This window comes from Myotis yumanensis, unplaced genomic scaffold (genome assembly GCF_028538775.1).
Source record: "Myotis yumanensis isolate MYYU_CA2020_CCGP unplaced genomic scaffold, mMyoYum1.0.hap1 SCAF_2, whole genome shotgun sequence".
Lineage (NCBI taxonomy): Eukaryota > Metazoa > Chordata > Mammalia > Chiroptera > Vespertilionidae > Myotis > Myotis yumanensis.
The window spans coordinates 46,073,849-46,093,764 of record NW_027223753.1 but is presented as its reverse complement, the minus strand read 5'-3'; the positions used below and the strand labels follow the sequence as shown (position 1 = coordinate 46,093,764).

Sequence of the window (19,916 nt, the reverse complement as noted above, 5' to 3'; positions counted from 1 at the left end):
CTCTAATAGTTTTAATCAGCAAATCGTAGTGGGCTATGCTTGAAGAAACCTGTCTAACATTATCATCAAGTACTTGATGATGACATGTTTCAAACTTGAAAATGGCCTGAATCTAGGAAAGATACCTAACTGACTATAGAAAAAAAAGGCTTTTAGAGGACCAACAGGCTAAAAGAATGACCTAAAACAAACAGTTGAAATTTTGCAAGTAAATGTAACTTTCAGTTAGGTTAAAGACCTTGTCTAGAGAAGTCCATGATTAAGCAAATCTACTAAGTACTTTTTGATATAACCAAACCAAAGCAAAACAACAACAACAGCAACAAAATCCCCAATATGTTTTAGTGAAGAATTGAAGGCTCAGTTGGACCCAGCAACATCATGATGAAACTGCTCGAAAAATTTCTCATATATGGCACTTATAGCAACAAAATACCCTTCACTGGCAATACTAAGTCATGATCAAGAACATCGTGGTCCTCTTCTACCTGTTCTGGTAAAAATACACCAGCACATGTCTTCTACTCTAAGAGTTATATTTTTAAGAAGGTCTTTGAAGAAGCAAGAAACATCCAGAGAAGGAGGAGGATGGGTAAGAAATGACTGGAGGAACTACATGCTCTTAGATTTAAAAAAAATCAAATGAAGGATGTGTAGATGTCTTCAAATTGGATAAGAAATGACAACAAAGGTTACAAGCTAGATCCAGTACATTGACTTGTTCCTTAATAGTTGTTGTTCTTAAAATAGTGAGTAACATTTTTTTTAATCAGGAGATTTCACATACAAATTTCACATACAAATTTTGGTTTCCAGCTTACAAAGGCCAGTTTTGAGCAGTGGGAGCTATCCCACAACCACTCTGAGGTGGAGAGATGTTGCTGTCTGTGGAGGTCTCCGGCAATGTTCAAACGGAGGCTGGATGTTTTCTATGGTTTCTCCCAAGATACTCTGATTTTATAAACTGAGCTGACAGCACCTTATTTAGGCCCCTGTAAAACTTCGACTCTCTTATAAGCAACTGATTTAAAGCTAGCAATGAGTATTTTTCCTGAGTTTCCTCAGCCTACCAGACCAGTTTCAGTCCTTGTCTGCCCAGCTCTATGCTGTGGTTGACCTCAATGGGTATAACAGTATTAATGGACCCACTTGTCCTCGGGCTTCCGGTTAGGGTCAGCCAATGGGAGGCATTGGCAGTATAAAAAGAACTGCCCAGGGCAAGAAGAGTACAGTCGATGTGTTCATTCCCAGGACTCCCTCCTTGCTGGGTTGTAGAGGGTTACCTTCAGCCCTCTATCTTAGGTCCCAGCATGTATTGGACAGCCCTCTCTCTTTAGCTTCAAGTATGGAGTAAGGCAACTGATGGTCCCCTTGACTGCCCAGGCTTAGGATGGTAATGCCTCCCACTCCTGCTTGCCTGGGTTCTGCACATTTGTTATTGGCCTTCCCTAATTCTGCCACCATTATAAATAGTCTCTTTATAAAATTTTCCATTTGTGCTTTTAGCTTCCTGCCAGAAACTGGACTGATACAAAGCCAATAACAACAATCCTTGTGGTGTTGTATCAGAATTCTGTCACCATAAAACGCAACATACAAAATTCCAAAATGGTCAAAGGGAAGTGACTAGAAATACAGGCTTTCAAGAGTTGGCATTTTTAGCTCTTAGAGTATACTTGCAAATACTGTGAGATTTAAGCAGCCCAGAAAACAGCAAAGTTGACTAAATTTTGTATTCTTGTCCTAAATTTTTTTTTAGTTCTTTCTGGCTTGATGCATTGATGTTTTTGTTCCCTCTATATTTATAAACAAAACACTTTCTTTTCAGTGTTTCTAAACATAAAATCTACTTGGTTTGAAACCAAAGGGTTGGAACACTTTTTTTTAAAAGGTTGGAAAACTTTTGACGTTTATTTCAAGCATGTTTTTGATTCAAAGATTCATTGAAGAAGCTTTCAATCAATGGATCAGTTTGATTCTGTAATTAGCACACAGTCCCTAATGTTTCAGTGCTGTTTTGAGGACCCAATGGTCAAGGTGGATTTTGTCTTTGAACGGTGTCTTAATAGATTTCATAACATGTGTTGGCTTGAGGTCTATTTTTTATTCTAACAGATTTCTAGCTAATGTTGAAAAACTGCACAAATTTGTGTGAAACAAAACCTAGAAAAATGAAAACTGTAAATTAATCCTATTATGTTATGATAGAGGAGGGAAAATTTTGGTGCCATCATTTCTTCATGCTAATGTTGGACTTGGCTTGGTTGAAATGCATTTCTGCACCGCAATTTTAAGCTTCAATAAAAGTTTGTTTAACTGATTGTCTTGTGATATTAAAAAAAAGAAAAAAAAGATTTCTGTCCCCAAAGGGTTAAGAAGGGTCAAGATGACAGGGAGCACTTCCTACTGCCCTAGTGGTTGGCCCAAAGGGCTGAGAGCTTCTAAAACCTCGCTGCTTGAGTGGCTGACACACTGGGTCAAGACTCAATGTATATCGGGGACAGTGAAAAACACTTTTATGGTTATTTTATGGTTAAAATTATTTTATGGTTAAACATGTTTAGAGAACATGACTTAGTTACAAGGCTTGGGTAACTATTGTTCTTTACTTTGTTGAAAATGTATAAAGACCAGAGACCAAAGTACATCTTGAAAATCTCTGCAGTATAAAAATAACTCTTCCGGAAAGCTTCAGACTATACAAAGCAGTGCTCTATGCCTTCCTCCTTTTCCCCTCCCCACCATCCAGTTCACTGTAATGTTCAATTTTGGTTTGAAGAAATGGCTGAAAGACAAATTGCCTTACAACAGGTCTTCTATGAAATATGGGAGAAGGCTGCTGACAGAGCGAGTTAAAAACTGCAGTGTTCGCAATCTGGAAAACATCTGCCTTGCCCCGGACTGCAAACCACCGCGCTGTAGAAAATGGTTTGTGACAAAGCAGAACCCAGGGCGGGTACTTGTAAGGTTATGGGACAAGTCAGGGCTATTCAGGCACAGAACTGGGCAACATGCCCTTTGGCAAATGGCTGCAAGGCAAGGACTTAAAAGGAAACACAAGAGCAACAGGCCAGGTATGAAAACTCCAAACGGTGCCAAATGGTTCACTACTTTTCTTATCAATGGGCACACTTCAGTGGAGCTGGTTTAGGAGTAAACACCATACTGCTGCTTGGAAATTCTGGTTGTTTGGTGGAGGAAGAAAGCTTTACTTAGAGGTGAATCAGACACGCTGGCCTGGAAACATGGTCTCGGGACTGGATCTAGAGTAAAATAAAGGACCAAGGTTGAAAATCAGAACACCAATCCAATAGAGGCTCTGTCTCCCCACACAGTTTGAGAACAAAACAAGGAATTTCAATTAGTGGGAGAGAGAGAAGGAACATAAGTCACGTGGTAGAATACAGCCAAAATAAAATTGCCAGGTTCCTCCAAAAGGAGCTCTTGGGGAAATAGACATTTTCCACAGCTTCGTCCCCAGAGCTGCGTAGAAAAGCAATGATAAGGGCGACAGTGAAACTGTGAACCTGGGAGGCGTGCCTAGGTGCCAGTTGGAAGGAACATAGGCAAATGTTTCTTTTTCGACTTACTTTCCACCCAACCCACGGTATTTGGCTTGGAAGGTGGCCACAGTGACTAGAGGTGAAAGTGTAGTGAATGAAGGTTTGCAGGCAGGATCTCAGGGAAGATGGCCAACTCTGAGGACTGGGGACCTGGGCTGCCGGGAAGGGAGGAGAGCTGGGACTTAACGGGAACAGGGCAAGCACGCGAGGCTGGGGTAAAGCTGCTGGGGGGTGGGGGTGAGGCGGTGGCTGAGACTATGTGGAGCACCTGGGGTCTTTCAGAGTTCATGTCTTTGTGGGGGGGGGGGGGGGGCGGGTTTCCATTCCTGTACCTGAAGAGCTGCACAGAGTATCAATAGATAATGTCTCAAAGACCTAGAAAATGCATAATGATCAAAGAAAAGAGGGAAATGATAAAGGAATGTTTATTCCTCTACATAATCGAGATTTCAGTACTTGTGGCATGGTGGACAGAGGACTAGACCTTGAGTCCTGTGGACCTAGATTGAATCTTGGCTTTAGTAGAAGCAACATTGCCTCAGCTTCTCCATCAGTAAAATGGAGATGATTCCTTTATTCTGTGGTCAGTAGGAGGATCAATTAATTCAACATGTTTTATTGAGCACTAATTAATTCATAGGCCAGATGCTGGTAGAAAGAACTTCCAACAACCAGCAGCCATCATTAAAATGCAAAGTACATAACAGGAGCACACGTAAATGCTGGGAACCATACAACAGTGCTTAATGTGATTCATATTTCTTTCATTTGCTGCTTCTACTAGACTGTAAGCTACATGAGCGTATGGTCTGATCTAGCATGTTCACAAAGTCGGACACACAGTAGGAGCTCAACACATACTGGTTTCAATGAGTGACTGACTGAATACATAAGTAACTATTCAATTGTTAGATGCCTGGGGCAGGAAAGAAAAGACTAGAAGGCTGAGAGGTCAGGTCTTGCCCAAACTGTCTTCTGTTCTTTCACTTTCTCCAAGTACTGCCTGGGCACATGCACACAGTCCTAGCCAAGCCAATTCCCAGAATCCACAGCAGCCATATTTGGTTGTGCTTAATTTTATGTTCCGTCTTAGAGTGAAAGTTCATGGGTAAAACATTCTGTGGCTGACTATTCTCTAGTGCTTTTATTCTAGAAAGTACCACAATGCTCACATTCTGCATTTAATTAGGCCTATACCTCTTTTAGCCTACTGAGTTGAAACAAAAACAAAAGTTATCAGTGGGAAAATGAGAAACCCCATGGAGATTTTGAAATCTCCTTAACTTTGACTTAACTAACGAATACAGGAACATCTCATGAGACTCCATCCCATTCGGGAGGGAAGTGGAAAAGGAGTCTTTTCAAATCTGCGCCCCCATGCTTATAACTCATGGTAAGATGAAAAGTTGTTCTCAATACTGGCTATAGGCTTGAGTCCTGGATCCACTTCTTATTAACCTTATGGCCTTGAACAAGTCACTTAACTTCTCCAAGTCTCAGTGTTCTTTTCTTGGGTAAAATAAAACCCAACTCATAGGGTTACAGGACTACTATACATAAGATCATGCATAAAAAACTCTTAGCATCGTCTTTGGCTCATTGTAAGCTCTTAGTAAGTGGTAACTGGTGTTTAATATTATTGTTATTCTACACTCTAAATTATATAATTTATACAATAAGTATAAAATACTATATTCTACAATGTAAATTGTATAATTCCTATCCAGCCTCAGGGTTCCTCAACCCTGGCATTGTTGACATTGGGGCTGGAAAATTCTGGGGTTGTTCTGTGCATCCTGGGATGTTGAGCAGCATCCTTGGACTCTGTCCCATAGATGGCAACCCCACCCCGTTGTGACAATCAGAATCTCTCCAGACACTGCCAAATGTCCCCTGGAAAGCAAACTTCCCCTGGTTGAGAATCACTGGTACAGAAGAAAGAGCAGTGCGTGGCCCTAGGCAGTGGTCGGCAAACTGCGGCTCGGCAAACCGCGGCTCGCGAGCCACATGCGGCTCTTTGGCCCCTTGAGTGTGGCTCTTCCACAAAATACCAACTTTTGCGCATGGGCCACGAAGTTTCAATCGCATTGTACATGCGCGCCTGCACGTGGTATTTTGTGGAAGAGCCACACAAAGAGCCGCATGTGGCTCGCGAGCCGCGGTTTGCCGACCACGGCCCTAGAGATAGGAGGCCTCATTCCCATGAGTTAATTTGTGATCATAGGTAAGTACTACCACTTCCCTGGACTTCGGTTTTCCTGTATAGTAAAAAGGGCAGGAAATCCCTACTTTATCTTTCATGATTTTTGTAACGACGAAATAAGAAAAAAAATTCAAATGCTCTAAAGAAGTGTTATACAGTAGGACTGTCTTATGATTATTTTGTCAGAGGTTGGTGACTGAGGGACAACTACAACAAGCCTTGCCTTGGAACAGCCGGCGCTGACCTGCTCTCCTCTTTAATTCTCATCCTGGGGCCACGGCCTCCCTGTTCCTTTAAAGAATGTATCTGTGGCTTGGCCTGAAGAATTCAAGAGGAACTGTTTTCTTTCAAAATGAAATAAAAATGTTCTTTTTTAAAAAAAAATTATTTTTGTAAGTGGTGAAAACTGCCTTGTCATCTCCAGATTTATCTTTCATCTAAATTTATCTCTCAGATGACTAGAATTAACCAGTCCTCTGGATTTTAACTGTGTCCTCTGCAGATTGATATTCAGAAAGAAATATTCTGAAGGTCTCCAACATCACTGCACTGATTAATACTTTAATAATACACTGAGTAATGCTCTGATACATTTCTTTATCAGCAAGGGACCATTTTTCTTATGTCATATCATATTATGGGAATCGATATCTGGAATCTAGAGGTTGAGCCTATTGTCTTTTCTCTATTTCTGAAAAATCTTTAAATGGGAGATAGTAGAGTGTCTTGGAAAAGAGCTTTGGCTTTGAGTTTGGTTAGAGCTTATGTGGACAGATGATGATTCAAAGTCCAACCCCATCAGTTACGTGATTTAGACAACTCCTTTAGCTCTTTGGACCCCCAGTGGATTATGGTAATAACGCAGCCGTGGGCAAACTACGGCCCACAGGCCGGATCCGGCCCGTGTGAAATGAATAAAACTAAAAAAAAAAAAAACAAAAACAAAAAAAACCGTACCCTTTTATGTAATGATGTTTACTTTGAATTTATATTAGTTCACACAAACACTCCATCCATGCTTTTGTTCCGGCCCTCCGGTCCAGTTTAAGAACCCATTGTGGCCCTCGAGTCAAAAAGTTTGCCCACCCCTGTAATAACCCCACCGCCCAGTATGGTTCTGAGGTTTAAATGGAGATGAATATATAAAGCAAGGAGCATCCTGTATGCACACGGTAGGCGTTTTGTAGATGCAGGTGATCTTTCTCTTTCTGTCCACATTCTGAAAGGCTGTTCAAGGATTTCTTTCATCCCTCAGAGCATGTGTTTGGTCTGACTGCTTCAAGAAGGCCGTTGAAATGAAGACCAATACTTCTTCAGTATACTTTAGAGTCTTGACTTAAATTAATGGTAATAAAGCTTGAAGCACATTATTAACAAATCTTCCAGTTTATGAGCAAATCCCCTCCATATTTCTGATGGATATTAGTTGGAAATTAAGGGTCGGACGTCACCTAAAGGACAACTGCATTCACCCCGAGTGGCGTGAACAATGTGTTTCTTCCTTAAAATAATTCATTTTATCTTCTTGAGGACAAACATCAGCATCCTGAGGCAGCACAGTCCAGTGGCAGGAAGAGGAGCGTGGAGTCAGACAGACCTGCCATTAACTAGCTGGGTGATTTTGAGGCTCTCTGAGCCTCAGTTTCTTCATCTGCAAGGGTTGATAATATCCATCACAGTGTGAGGGTGAGGAGAAATAAAGCCTATGAAAGCCCAAGCACCATGCCTGGCTCATAGGGGTGCTCAGTAAGTGCTGCCTTTACCCTTGTCCCTCTTGCAGATCTTCATACCTTACCTGGCTTAGGAGAAGGGATGGGGTAACTAAGTAAATCATTATCAGCCTCTATTTTATTGTTATTCCCTTCCTATTTATGTTGAATGTAGCATGCAGGGTAAGCCACACATTATTAAGTGGAAACCATTTTAAAAATACAGGGTAATTTGCTTTGAAGTTTCCAATGGTGGCCCTGGAAGTGGTAACTTCATAATTTGTTCTTCATGCTGCATGTGAAGGCATTTTAAAGCCCAGCAAGACAAAAGGAGTCTGGTCACCTCTTTTTCAAACTTGGCATGTTTAACCATCCATAAAACCATTTTGCAGGAGACAATATGGCAACACGTAACACATAAGAACAAAACTGTAGACTAATAGTGTCCCCAATTTTCATCACTAAGGGTTCTTGTTAATATTTGTATTGCTTTCTCTTCTGGACCTCTTTAGTGCGTGTTAGCTTCCTCTTCTTGGTTCTGTAACGTTTGTGCTAACTTCCATTGTCTCATGCACATCGCATTGTGATTGTGATGGGAATCACATCCTATTCCTCTTTCAACCCCCCTGCTCCACATTGGGCTCTCAAACAGTACTTGGCAAACTGAGAGCAAGCATCCCTATGTACACAGACTGTTTACGGCTTATCCTAGATTCCTTTATGTAGATAATATTGATTAAACATTTGCTATCTTCCGGACGCCGTAGGGTTTTTCAGTTAACAACTCATTTATGTTCACAATCAACCCTCCGTGTAGGTCATCATCATCTCCGTTTTACGGCTGTTCCTCCCTGACAGTGACATCCTGACTGCCCCCCACACCTGCCCCCTGAGGCCTGGGAAACCCCGCCGACATTCTCCATGAGAACCAGGGTCAGGAAGATGAATCAGTCCCAAAGGAGCACCAAACCCCAGGCTCCATCAACATCTTCATTCTCTTTCTCCCACCCTCCAAGCAACTGCTAGGAAAAGGAACAAACTGATTCAGGAATCCCATTTTCTTCCTAGACTTCTGCGGTATATCCACCCATTGCCCTACATAACTGAGCAATAGGTCTGTTAGATTGCTCCGACCTTGTAGGTGTTCTCAAGGGCACAGGGAAAGCAGCTCTCTTCTGCTCCCAATACACCTGTTGTGCTACAAGTTGCACTTGGATGTGGGAAATGTCTTTGTATGTGAATGACTGTGCTAAGCTGCTTCCTCTGTGCCTCTGAAGAGACAGTGCCTGTTACATCCACTAACACAATGGCTGCAGGAGTAAAAAGTCACTCACTGTTTGGTACCTAAGAGGCATTTTATGGAGAAACAACAGGTGTATCTATCCTAGAAACATAGGTTGAGATCACACAAACACCACGAATCTCCCTTGCCGCTCACAGGACGCTCCTAAGGAAAGGGAATGAGACGGGGCTCCACTAAAGCTGGCTGGACGGCAATAAAGGCGGCGCGCGCTATTTACCACATGCTGGGATGTCGCACAGGTCGGACTTAAAGTTTTCATCCAAGGTGAAGCACCAGGGAGCTTCCTTCTGGTTCCCCGGGTTGCGGCAGTAGGAATGCCCTCCGTTCAGCTCTGGGAAGCGGAGGGCGGTGAAGGTGTGGGTGTGGGGGTACTGGGAGTTCCACGGCTGGCACTGGCGCCCTGACTTGGTGACACTGACGGTTCCCCGGTAGTCCACGCCCGTGCTGTTATAGCACTTGTGATCTGGAAAACACAAAGGGAACGCCCACACTGTGAGGAAGAAACAGAGGAGGTGCGGGGCTCCCAGCCAGCAGTTCCTGCATTAACCTCAGGGCCAAGGCTCCCCTGCTGATCAGGGGCCCTGTGGGCGGCCTTCCGGCACGCTGGGCTGGGACACGGCCGCCTTGCAGCTACATTCCTGGGAGGATTTAAAGCTCATGCTTCGGGAATAAAACCAGTACTCCACAAGTATTTTTAATATTGAACATGGGAAAAAATCAGATCTGGGGCATAGGAGTAATTTCCCAGTGAATGGTTCAGGGAAGGTTCAAGCTCAGCTGCTCTTTCCGAGGGCCTTCGGTAGGAACCACGTGATCAAGAAGCTAATCCACAGAGAATGCTTATTAGTGGCAGCGCATGATGAGTTTCCAACAGGAGCTAAGCCATCTCCGTGCTGAGGAACTGGACACCCTTGAGGAGCAGGTCCGAATAAGTACTCCCACGTGACCATGGGGGCTGTTACTTGAAATCCCTCTTCAAAAAATCTATTGAGTTGTAATAGTAATAATAGTAATACCGATGATATTGTTACTATTATGTGCTAAGTATAGTTCTAAGCATTTTAGATGCATTAAGTTATTTAACTAATAAAGTAGTATTAACTACCCAAAGGGAATAAAAAAATTTATCAATGAGTGTCATTCTAGATCAGTGGTTCTCAACCTTCCTAATGCCATGACCCTTTAATACAGTTCCTCATGTTGTGGTGACCCCCAACCATAAAATTATTTTCGTGGCTACTTCATAACTGTAATTTTGCTACTGTTATGAATCGTAATGTAAACATCTGATATGCAGGATGTATTTTCATTGTTACACATTGAACATAATTAAAGCATAGTGATTAATCATAAAAACAATATGTAATTACATATGTGTTTTCCGATGGTCTTAGGTGACCCCTGTGAAAGGGTCATTTGACCCCCAAAGGGGTCACGACCCACAGGTTGAGAACCGCTGTTCTAGATGAATGGGAAATGTAGAGAGGAGCAGTCTTTAGCTTGAGGGTGGTAAGAGGATAGAGAGAGGATGGAGCCCCATATACATATCTTTAAAATTGTGGTACACGACACATATCATAAAATTTACCATTAATGCATTTAGAACATTCAAAATAGTGTGCAACCTCCACATTATCTTGTTCTGGAACCATAAATCATCCCCAAAGGAAACCTTATACACATTGAGCAGTCATTTCCCACCACCCTGGACCCCCTTCCCCAGCCCCTGGCAACCACTAATCTGTTTTCTTGTCTCTATGGACTTGTCTATTCTGGATATTTCACATAAATGGAATCACACAGTGGAGTCTGGCTTCTTTCACTATCATAATGTTTCCAAGGTTTAGTCATGTTGTAATAAGATTTTATTCCTTTTTACGGTAGAATAATAATTCATTTTATTCCGCTTTATGGATGAATAATATTTATTCCTTTTTATGGGTGAATGACACTTATTGGTTTTTATGGATGAGTAATATTTCATTATGTGGATATACCACAATTTGTTTATCCACTTATCCACTGATGAACATTTGGGTTGTTTCCACCTTTTAGTTATTGTGAGCAGAGCTGTTACGAACACTTGCATATAAGTTTTTGTTTGAACACCTGTTTTTAATTCTTTTGGGTATATACCCAGGAGTGGCACTGCTGGGTCATATGGTAATTCTATTTTTAAGTCATTGAGGAACTAGCAACCATATTTTAAAATTATTATCTTCATGAAGCTTCTTGAAGGTAGACCACACATGGTGTATATTTAGCCCATTGGAAGGTAATCTATTAGTAGAAACCATTATTGTGGATCAAATTCTAGTTTTTACTGTGCCATGGGGTGGCTGGCCCCCAAGGCAGCACAGAGGGCCAGGGGCTACACCTACTTTTTTTTTTTTTTAAATTGATCTTAAAGAGAGGAAGGAGGAAAGGGAGGGAGGGAGGGAGGAAGAGAGAGAGAGAAGAGATCAGTTGCCTCCTATTCAACCAGGGATTGAACCCACAACCTGAATATGTGCCCTGACCAGGAATTGAACACACCACCTTTGGTGTATGGGATGACGCTCCAACTAACTGAGCCACATCAGCCAGAGCTACCACCTACTCTTATTTATTTATTATTATTATTATTATTATTATTATTATTATTTTGTTAATCCTTACCCAAGGATATTTTCTCCCATTGCTTTTTTTTAGAGAGAGTGGAAAGAAGGGAGGGAGGGGGAGAGAGGCAGAGGAGAAAGAGAGAGAAACATTGATGTGTCTACGTCAACTGGTTGCCTCCCGCACGCACCCCCAACAGGGCCGGGGATTGAACCTACAACCCAGGTGCGTGCCCTTGACCGGGAATCAAACCTGAGGCCCTTCGGTTCCCCAGGGCCAACACTCTACCTGCTTAGCCACACCGGCCAGAGCCCACCTACTTTTATTGATAGGATCCGCCATAGGAATTCCAATCCGGATGCAGTTGGCAGCTTCAGGGCTCTCTGGCTGCGGGAGATCTTCACAGTTGGGCAGCTTCAGCCTCATCAGAATCATGGGATTCGATCTTGCAAAAATGTACTCTGTCTGACACAGGACGTTTTCCAGGATTTCACATTCATCGCGACACAAGTCACGGGGCTTTGGGATGGAAGAGGTCTCGTCGCAGTACGGGAAGGCGTAGTGGCACAGGGAAGGAATGGCGAACTGGGAACACTTATCAGATAAGTGACTGGAGGTGCCAATCATGGTGAAGGCAGCTGGAAAACAAACATAGTTATTAACTCCCAGGGCTGGGGTTGATCTGTGGTGATCTAGACAACAAGTATCAGATATAAACACACACTGGAAGGGATCTGCCCGGCTCAGACAGGCAAGGCCGAGAGGAGGAGATTCATGTCAGATGTCTAAGCAGCTTACTTTCACTGTCTTGAAAAAAATCATTTTGACTATAAAGTTAAAAAAACACACACACACAGGATTAAGTTACATATGTACCATTTCCTAATAAAAAAGAATTAATTAGGTTAAAGGACAATATATTTTTCATTTTACTACAAAGCAACAGAACGTTGTGTTTCATCCAGTACTTTTTATTGGTTCGGTGAGGTTTCTGAAGCGTTTGACAGCTGCAGGCCAGGACGCGTGGGACGGGGCGGCTGGGCCTGAGCGCAGGACTCGGTCTGTGTTTCGCCTCTCAGCTGGTGGGTGACTTCGGGAAACTTGTGTAATTTCTTTGCGGCTTGAATACTTGCTACGCCATCTTCCGAAAAGGAGGCAGCTCGCTTAGAAGTTCTCCAAGAGCACAACTCAGTTATTCCAGTGAGTATTAAGGAATGTTAATGGTCACTTAGCCTAACCTCAGATCCAGCACGGTTTCCAAGCACAAAGCGAGCGCCAGCCTCCCTCTGCATTCCTCCATTGACAAAGGGCTTACTCACAAGGCAGCCTAAGAGGTTGTTGGTACATTGTTTCCCAAAGAATGTTCCTCCGAATAATGATTACGTAGAACATTAATAGCGTTGGAGAAACTAGGGTTCCATAGCCAAAGAAGTTTGGGAAATGCAGGGTTAAACAAAGTTCACTGGATTTTTTAAATTATTTTTTTTTACTGTAATACTTTCCAGTAAGCTGATGCCCATTGAAAATGTTGGAGAGGATTTTTATAAACGGGTGACCAAATATTTATAACAGAACTCCCATTTATTTTCATGAGTACTTAGTAAAAAGTATGTTCGACGTTCTCCTACCAGGTTGAAATGTGCCTTCAGCAGCTCCTCCCCATCACCCCTACTTCCCAGAATCCTCCCCCCTGAAGGCCTGAGGGCTTCAGCAAATGGCAACTACATCTTCCTATTGGTGCTTCTCTAGGTTAAGTAGCTCCTGCAGCCACCTCTTTGTTCCTTCAAATTCCTCACAGGACACAGTTTCTGGACTTTTTGATGTTCGCTGTGCTTACCTTGGGTTTGTTCTTACCTCTCTTAAGTCCCAGGGTTGCCAGATCAAGTACAAGGCACCCAGTTACATTTGAATTTCAGATAAACACTTGGGACATCCTTCTTTTAAAAAATGATCTGTTGTTTATCTAAAATGCAAATGTAACTGGATGGCCTGTATTTTTATTTACTAAGGCTGGAAACCTTAGAACAGTGGTTCTCAACCTTCTGGCCCTTTAAATACAGTTCCTCATGTTGTGACCCAACCATAAAATTATTTCTGTTGCTACTTCAAAACTGTAATGTTGCTACTGTTATGAATCGTAATGTAAATATCTGATATGCAGAATGGTCTTAGGCAACCTCTGTGAAAGGGTCGTTCCGCTGCCTTAGTAGAATCTCATAAAGGCAATTTGAATGGCTTGCAAGAGTCCGTGGCACAGAGGTATAATAACTGCACCAATAGGTACAAAGTTGCTCTAAGCACCAGAACTAGGTGTGCAAACTCACAGAAGATAACCTACACTACCTAACTCCTGTGTGCTAAAAAGTGCTGCACTATTAGATCTTCGTTAAGATGCTTTCAATTCTGAAAAATGAAGGGCAAACTCTAGAGAGCTGGAGCAGGAAGAGATCCATGACCATCTTGCCTCATCATTCATGTCACAGATGAAGAAAGAGTTTCACAGAGAGTAAGAGATTTCCCTAAAGTCACAGAAATGGCGATTCAGGGATTAGAGTCCAGAATCCTAGACTCTAAACTCATTCCCTTTCTGTCCACGTGGTGTGGCTTCCAAACAGTAAGCTCTGTGAGGGCAGAAACTACTGGCCTTATTCCCCACACCATCATATACCCCAAAGCCCAGGTACATCAAAGACATTCAGCAATATTTACTGAGTGTTTAAGTGAACGTGAGGTTTTTCAAAGCTCCCTTTTCCTCTAACAGCAGCCTTCAATAAATTATTTTAATGTTAATTTTAGTAATATTTTAATGATCCTATCTCATGCTTCTTTATGGTCCTGCTCCTAACCTCCATGCCTGGCCTAACCCTTGGCCAACAGAGGACCTTAAGAAAACTATTGGTGAGAAAAACAGTTATTCAAGGTATAAACAGAATGTCAGTGGTGTTACCTACCTGTGATCTGATTTTCTATTTCCCCTTGCATGTGCAAAGACTCCATATAGACGGTACGGTTGCCAATAAATCTTGCGCATGCAATCCCTCTGTATGGTTGACAGAATCCATCTTCTTCATATTCATCTCTAAAAACAGAGCATAGACATTAACTGATGCAGTATATACGGTACATGTAGACACAGTTGGATCTGATTGCACGATGCCCTAAACAGCCACTAGGGGGCGAGGTTGAGCATAGTATCCTACAGACTGGGCTAAGGAATCAAACTTTTCCTCAGTTCCATCCATCACTTAAAACATCTGTTGGTCACATTGGTCAAGTTTCCTTCACCCCCAGAAAACCATCCTGAAGCACAAAATCATCCTTAAATATGGGAGAAAACACTTTTATTTTCGCAGCTGGTGGTGGGCTGGAAGATGATGTAGTTATAAGAGTAAAGAGGAAATGAATTGAAAATCTGGGCACATGTTCTCCAGTTTTTGTTTTGTTTTGTTTTGTTTTTAAACAGATTATTTCTGCTTCATTTGATACAAAGGCGTGGGCGAATTCTGCACAAGATCCACGCTAACTGATAGGTCAATTAGGTGGCCCCATGGGGTGAGAGGCTAGGTGCAGGTGGGAAGAAACCATAAGGGCCTGTGATAAGCAAGAAACTGGAGTACAGAGTGCCCAGCTGTTCCTCAGAGGCAGACCACAGCCAAAGGCCACCTTCCACACTGACAGGCGGACTTTCACCCAGGGTGTTCCTCCTCTCTGTTAACCCGGCAGAACAAAAGAAGTTTCACTTAAATGAAACTTTGTTCAATACATCGTCTGAACAAAATAGCATTTTTCCTCTTTGGTTTCTTTTAAGTTAAAGTACTTTAAAGCCAAAGTCAGGAGAAACAAAATTCCCTTCCTGGGTTTAATATTCTCATATCCTTAGGCAAGCTCTCTAAGCCTCTGAGCCACATATATGGATGGTAACAGTTGACCTCTCTACCCTATCGGCCAAAACTCATGAGGAGCCTACTAAACAGAGGTAACGTGATTATTATTAAACTAGCGGCCCAGTGCATGACATTTGTCCCTCAGCCTGGCCTGCACCCTCTCGTAGTCCAGGACCCCTCGGGGAATGCCCACCTGCTGCAGAGGTGGGAGAGGCTCCCGCCACTGCTCTGCGCTCACCAGCTATGAGCCTGGCTTCTGGCTGAGCAGTGCTCCCCCTGTGGGAGCATACTGACCACCAGGGGGCAGCTCTTGTGTTGAGCGCCTGCCCCCTGGTGGTCAGTGTGAATCATAGCGACCAGTCATTCTCCTGTTCGGTCGATTTGCATATTAGGGTTTTATTATATAGGATTATTACAATGACCAAAGAGGACATTTATTTTTAAGCACAATTATTTATTAAGCTCCTACTTTGTAACAAGGACTATGGTCAGGACTATGGGGTGAGGGTTGAATGTGGGAATCTAGAGAGCCCAGTATAATAGAAAGCCAGGTGAATAAAAAAAAACTTGATAGGGCTGATTCTTAAAGACACTAGTTCTCAGCTGCTTTCTGCTCCCTAGTCACTAAAACAGTCCTTTTGAAGGTGGAGATGGGGGAAGTATCTTTAGTTTAGACTTGAAAATAGTCTCTTGCAAAACTTTTAAAACATAACCTTTAAATACGATTACAGATGAATATATCATATCCTCGACATAAAGACATTGAAATTTTAATGTTGCAAAATCCTGCAAGCACTCTACATGTTTACTTTCATAAATCCTAGAGCAATGTTGAAGTCTTTTTGGCTCACATTTAACTTGGGTTGTAAAATTAACCCCACTTTTATTGGGTAACTAATACCATAAACCCATAGGGAGAAAGAAGGTTCTGGATGACCTAGACTTGCATCTTGGAAGCTGAAGTCCTGAAACACCTCCCTCCGTCCCCTGCTATTACAGATGATGCCTTTCTATCCCCAGGCATTAGCTGAGCCCCGGACTCGTAAGGTGTCATTATGAGAACACCTCTTCCTCCCCCACACTACATTCTCGAGGCCTCAATTTATATCTCTTGGGAGGACAAAACTCTGGAATTACCCTCCGTTATAAATCCCCAACCGACTGGGAGTTCCCATATTTTATGTGAGAGGCTTAGGCTAAACTTCTTACCACCTTTCCAGTTCAAGACTCTAAAAAGACTCTTTGAATACTTTTTTTTCCAGAATAAAATGGAATGCAACTCCCTTGCCGAACACTTCTTGTCAATGAAAGGCTTCGAGCTGCAGGTGGATTGAATTTTTGACTGTGCCCAGAATTCCTGACATTCTGGCCAGTCTCTTGGGGGCAGACCTAAAAAACTCACATGAAACGCACAAACACAAACAACAAATGGCATCTGCTGGGGAGCAGCGCTCAGCCCTGGCTCCTTACACGCCTCTCCTCAGGTGGCTTTGAAAATACCAAGGCCAAGCCCCACCTCGGACCTATTAAATCCCTCTCTCAGGGGACACAGCTCGGGCATTCATGCTTTTATAAAAGCTCTGGGGTGATTTGAATGTGGTTGAGAACCACAGCACTAGAAAAACAAACAGGTATTAAGTGCCTGCCACTCTCCCTACTGGGTACTGTGCTAAGTGCTCTCTTCAAAGCTGCCCCTTAGGCAGCGTTATCCTCTGTATTTTACAGAGCGAGACACTCAAATTCAGAGAAGTTAAGTAAGTGGCTCAAATTCAAAGCCAGTAAGTGGTGGACACAGGATTTAAACTTAAAATTTAAGCTCAAGCCATTACACCGTGTTGTTAGATCTGTAATGATGTTCTCTGCTTTTCCAGACCCTCTTTTAACTCAATCAGCCTAATTTATAAATAAGGGACTTTATAAGGTACCTTTCTTGTGTACCAGGCACTAAGTTTCACTTAAATATAAAACTGACATTAAGACTGGCCGGCTTGGGTCAGTGGATGAGTGTTGACCGACCTCTGAACCAGGAGGTCATGGTTCAATTCCTGGACAGGACACATGCCCAGGTTGCAGGCTCGATCCCCAGTGTGGGGTGTGCGGGAGGCAGCTAATGGATGATTCTGTTCTCATAATTGATTTTCTCTCTCTCTCTACCTCTCCATTCTTTTCTGAAATCAATAAAAATACATTTTTTTAAAGTTTAATTAAAAAAACTGACAGTAAGTCATTTAATCCTGACAACAGTCTTATAAAGAAGGTGAAGATATAATTATTCCCATTTTACAAATGAGAAAACTGAGGGTTGGGAAGAGTAAAGAACTTGTCCAAAGTTACATAGCTAGATTTGCCCCAAACTAGTGCTTGTAACCATGGCCCACAGCTTCCTGCCAAATGGCTTGGTTATGGAAATGTTGGCACTGCCTACAGGGGTTTTGCGCTGTGAAGATGCCGGGTGGCAACGAAGGTTTTCTTTTAAACGTAAAGTCACAAGTGCCTTTCATCCTTTCCATTTTCCCTGCTGGCCTGGGCTGGAGAGAAACCAGCGCTCCTCCAGCATCCATCAGCGTCATGCTTTTCTCCAGCGTACACTTCTTTCATCCTGGATGCCCTCCATGCTCAGCAAATTAAAAACATGACGCGGCAAGGCTGCATGAGCACAAGGGCACTTGCAAGGAGCGCGCCAAGGCTGCGTCCTACGGAGAAGAAAAGTGCGGCCGAAAGGGCAAGTGGCATTTCAGCCGGTCATCACAGCGGCCACACGCCTTGCACCGGCTACCTCGCCTCGTGGTGATGTGGAGTCGCAGGGTTGCTTTGTGATGGGAACTCATGTTTCTCCTAAAGGTCATTCAGTGGCCACATCGCCAGCCTCTTAGATCCCCCAAATTCTCTGTCATGTGACAGGGAAAAGCAAATACAGCCTGCCCTGCACCGCCAGGGTCGCCCCCATTCCCCAGGGGAAGGAGCTTATAAGGGATTGTCAAAGGGGGCCGAGAGTGATCGCAACCACTGTGGCAGCAGAAGGATCGCTCAGGAAGCACGTAGACCAAGGAAAGGGACGCTTGGTCACTGCAAGTCGCAGCCCAAAGGAGTTTGACAGCGACAGTGGAAGTCCATCGCTACAAATGCTGGGCAAGCTGCTCAGGTCAGTGAGCAAAGAAGGGAATTCTCTGAAAATGAGAAGCGCATTGCACAATAGGAGGCCAGATGTTAGCATTGGGGGAAATGGGATGGGCCTTTCTTCATACCAGGCACGCCCCCAACTTTCTTCCTCTTCAGATTTTACACTGGAGCAGGGGCAGGGCTAGTAGACTAAACCAGCTGAACTGATTCTTGCTAATGAGTTAGGCCCTAAAAATTCCCCTTTGTGGTATTAAGATCCCGTTAAAATGCATGCCTTTCCTTAGTGAGAAGAGAATGGATGTAAAGGTACTCTGCTAATTATAAAATCTCACTTAAACAAAAGAATTGAAAACAGGGACTCAAACAAAAATACTTGTTCACCAATGTTCATAGTGGTCCTATTCATAGGAGAGGGAGAGAGAGAGAGAGAGAGAGAGAGAGAGAGAGAAAAGGAAAAAAAAAGTTGGAACAATCCCAAACGCTCATCAATAGATGAATGGCTAGACAAAATGTGAGAGATACGTACAATGGAATAGTATTCAGTCATAAAAAAGGAAGGAAGTACTCAAACATGACACAACATGGAAGGGTCTCCAAAACATTATACTAAGTGAAATAAGCCAGACACAGATGGCTACATATCAAATGATGCCATTGATAGGAAATCTCGAGAATAGGTAAATCCACAGAGACAGAAAGCAGACTGGTGGTTACTAGGAGCCAGGGGAGGGAGAAATAGGGAGTAATTATTCAATGGGTGTGGAATTTAATTTTGTGGTGAAAATACTTTGGAATAGACAGAGGTGGTGGTTGCACAGCATGTGAATGTACTAACTACTACTACATTGCTCACTTTACAATGGTTGATTTTGCGTTGTGTGAATTTCACCTCAATTTAAAAAAGATCTCATGTAGACACAAGGAGAGAGACAGTGGTTGGAATTTGAAGCTACAGAGCTGGGGAGAGATTTGGGGGGTAATTCGTGGGTTCTTTCCAAGCTGACTAATTGGCTAGAAGCATTGATAATTTACACAGTATCAGCAGGCTTCTTTGTTCTGAGGCTCATAGTTCTTCAACTGGAATTCCAGGGTGGTTCTGCCCACCACCCATGGCAGCTTCATAGGGATAGATTGTAGTGAGTGAAATAACCCAATACTTTGGAATTGACCCCATTCAGCCCTCTTAAGAGCCCCATTTTATGGAATGAAGATGAAATCACATCAAGATGCCTGCCCCTGAAGACCTGAATCTTGATCTGAAGGAGAACCATCACATAGCTCAGAGAGCTGCAGTACCCCTAGGTATGCTTTAGTACGCGATTTAGCAACGTGTGGGTTATTTTTTCTCACGCAGGAAATAATTTCTCTTTGGCCAAGCAAAAATAACTCCATTGCCTTCCCAAAAGACCATCTATGGCCATACTGGCCATAGATGCATGGCAAGTATCCCTTTTTAAATCCGTAAATCAGGCCACACATGAGTGGATCCGGTTAAAGCACAGCACACAGTGCTTCCCAGGCCCGGCTCTAGGAACC

The 19,916-nt window shown here is 43.0% G+C and overlaps 1 protein-coding gene across 2 annotated transcripts in view; it reads right to left on the bottom strand.

The window, feature by feature from the left end:
• The window catches only part of ROR1 (receptor tyrosine kinase like orphan receptor 1), a 399,382-nt gene that overhangs the window by 27,292 nt on the left and 352,174 nt on the right, over nt 1-19,916 (bottom strand). For both annotated transcript variants that reach the window (XM_070405278.1, XM_070405277.1), the window contains 3 exons: nt 14,328-14,455; nt 11,697-12,014; nt 8,996-9,241 (listed from right to left, as the gene is read on the bottom strand). In XM_070405278.1, coding sequence (XP_070261379.1) covers nt 8,996-9,241; nt 11,697-12,014; nt 14,328-14,455 — 692 coding nt within the window. The remainder of the gene's footprint in view (nt 1-8,995; nt 9,242-11,696; nt 12,015-14,327; nt 14,456-19,916) is intronic.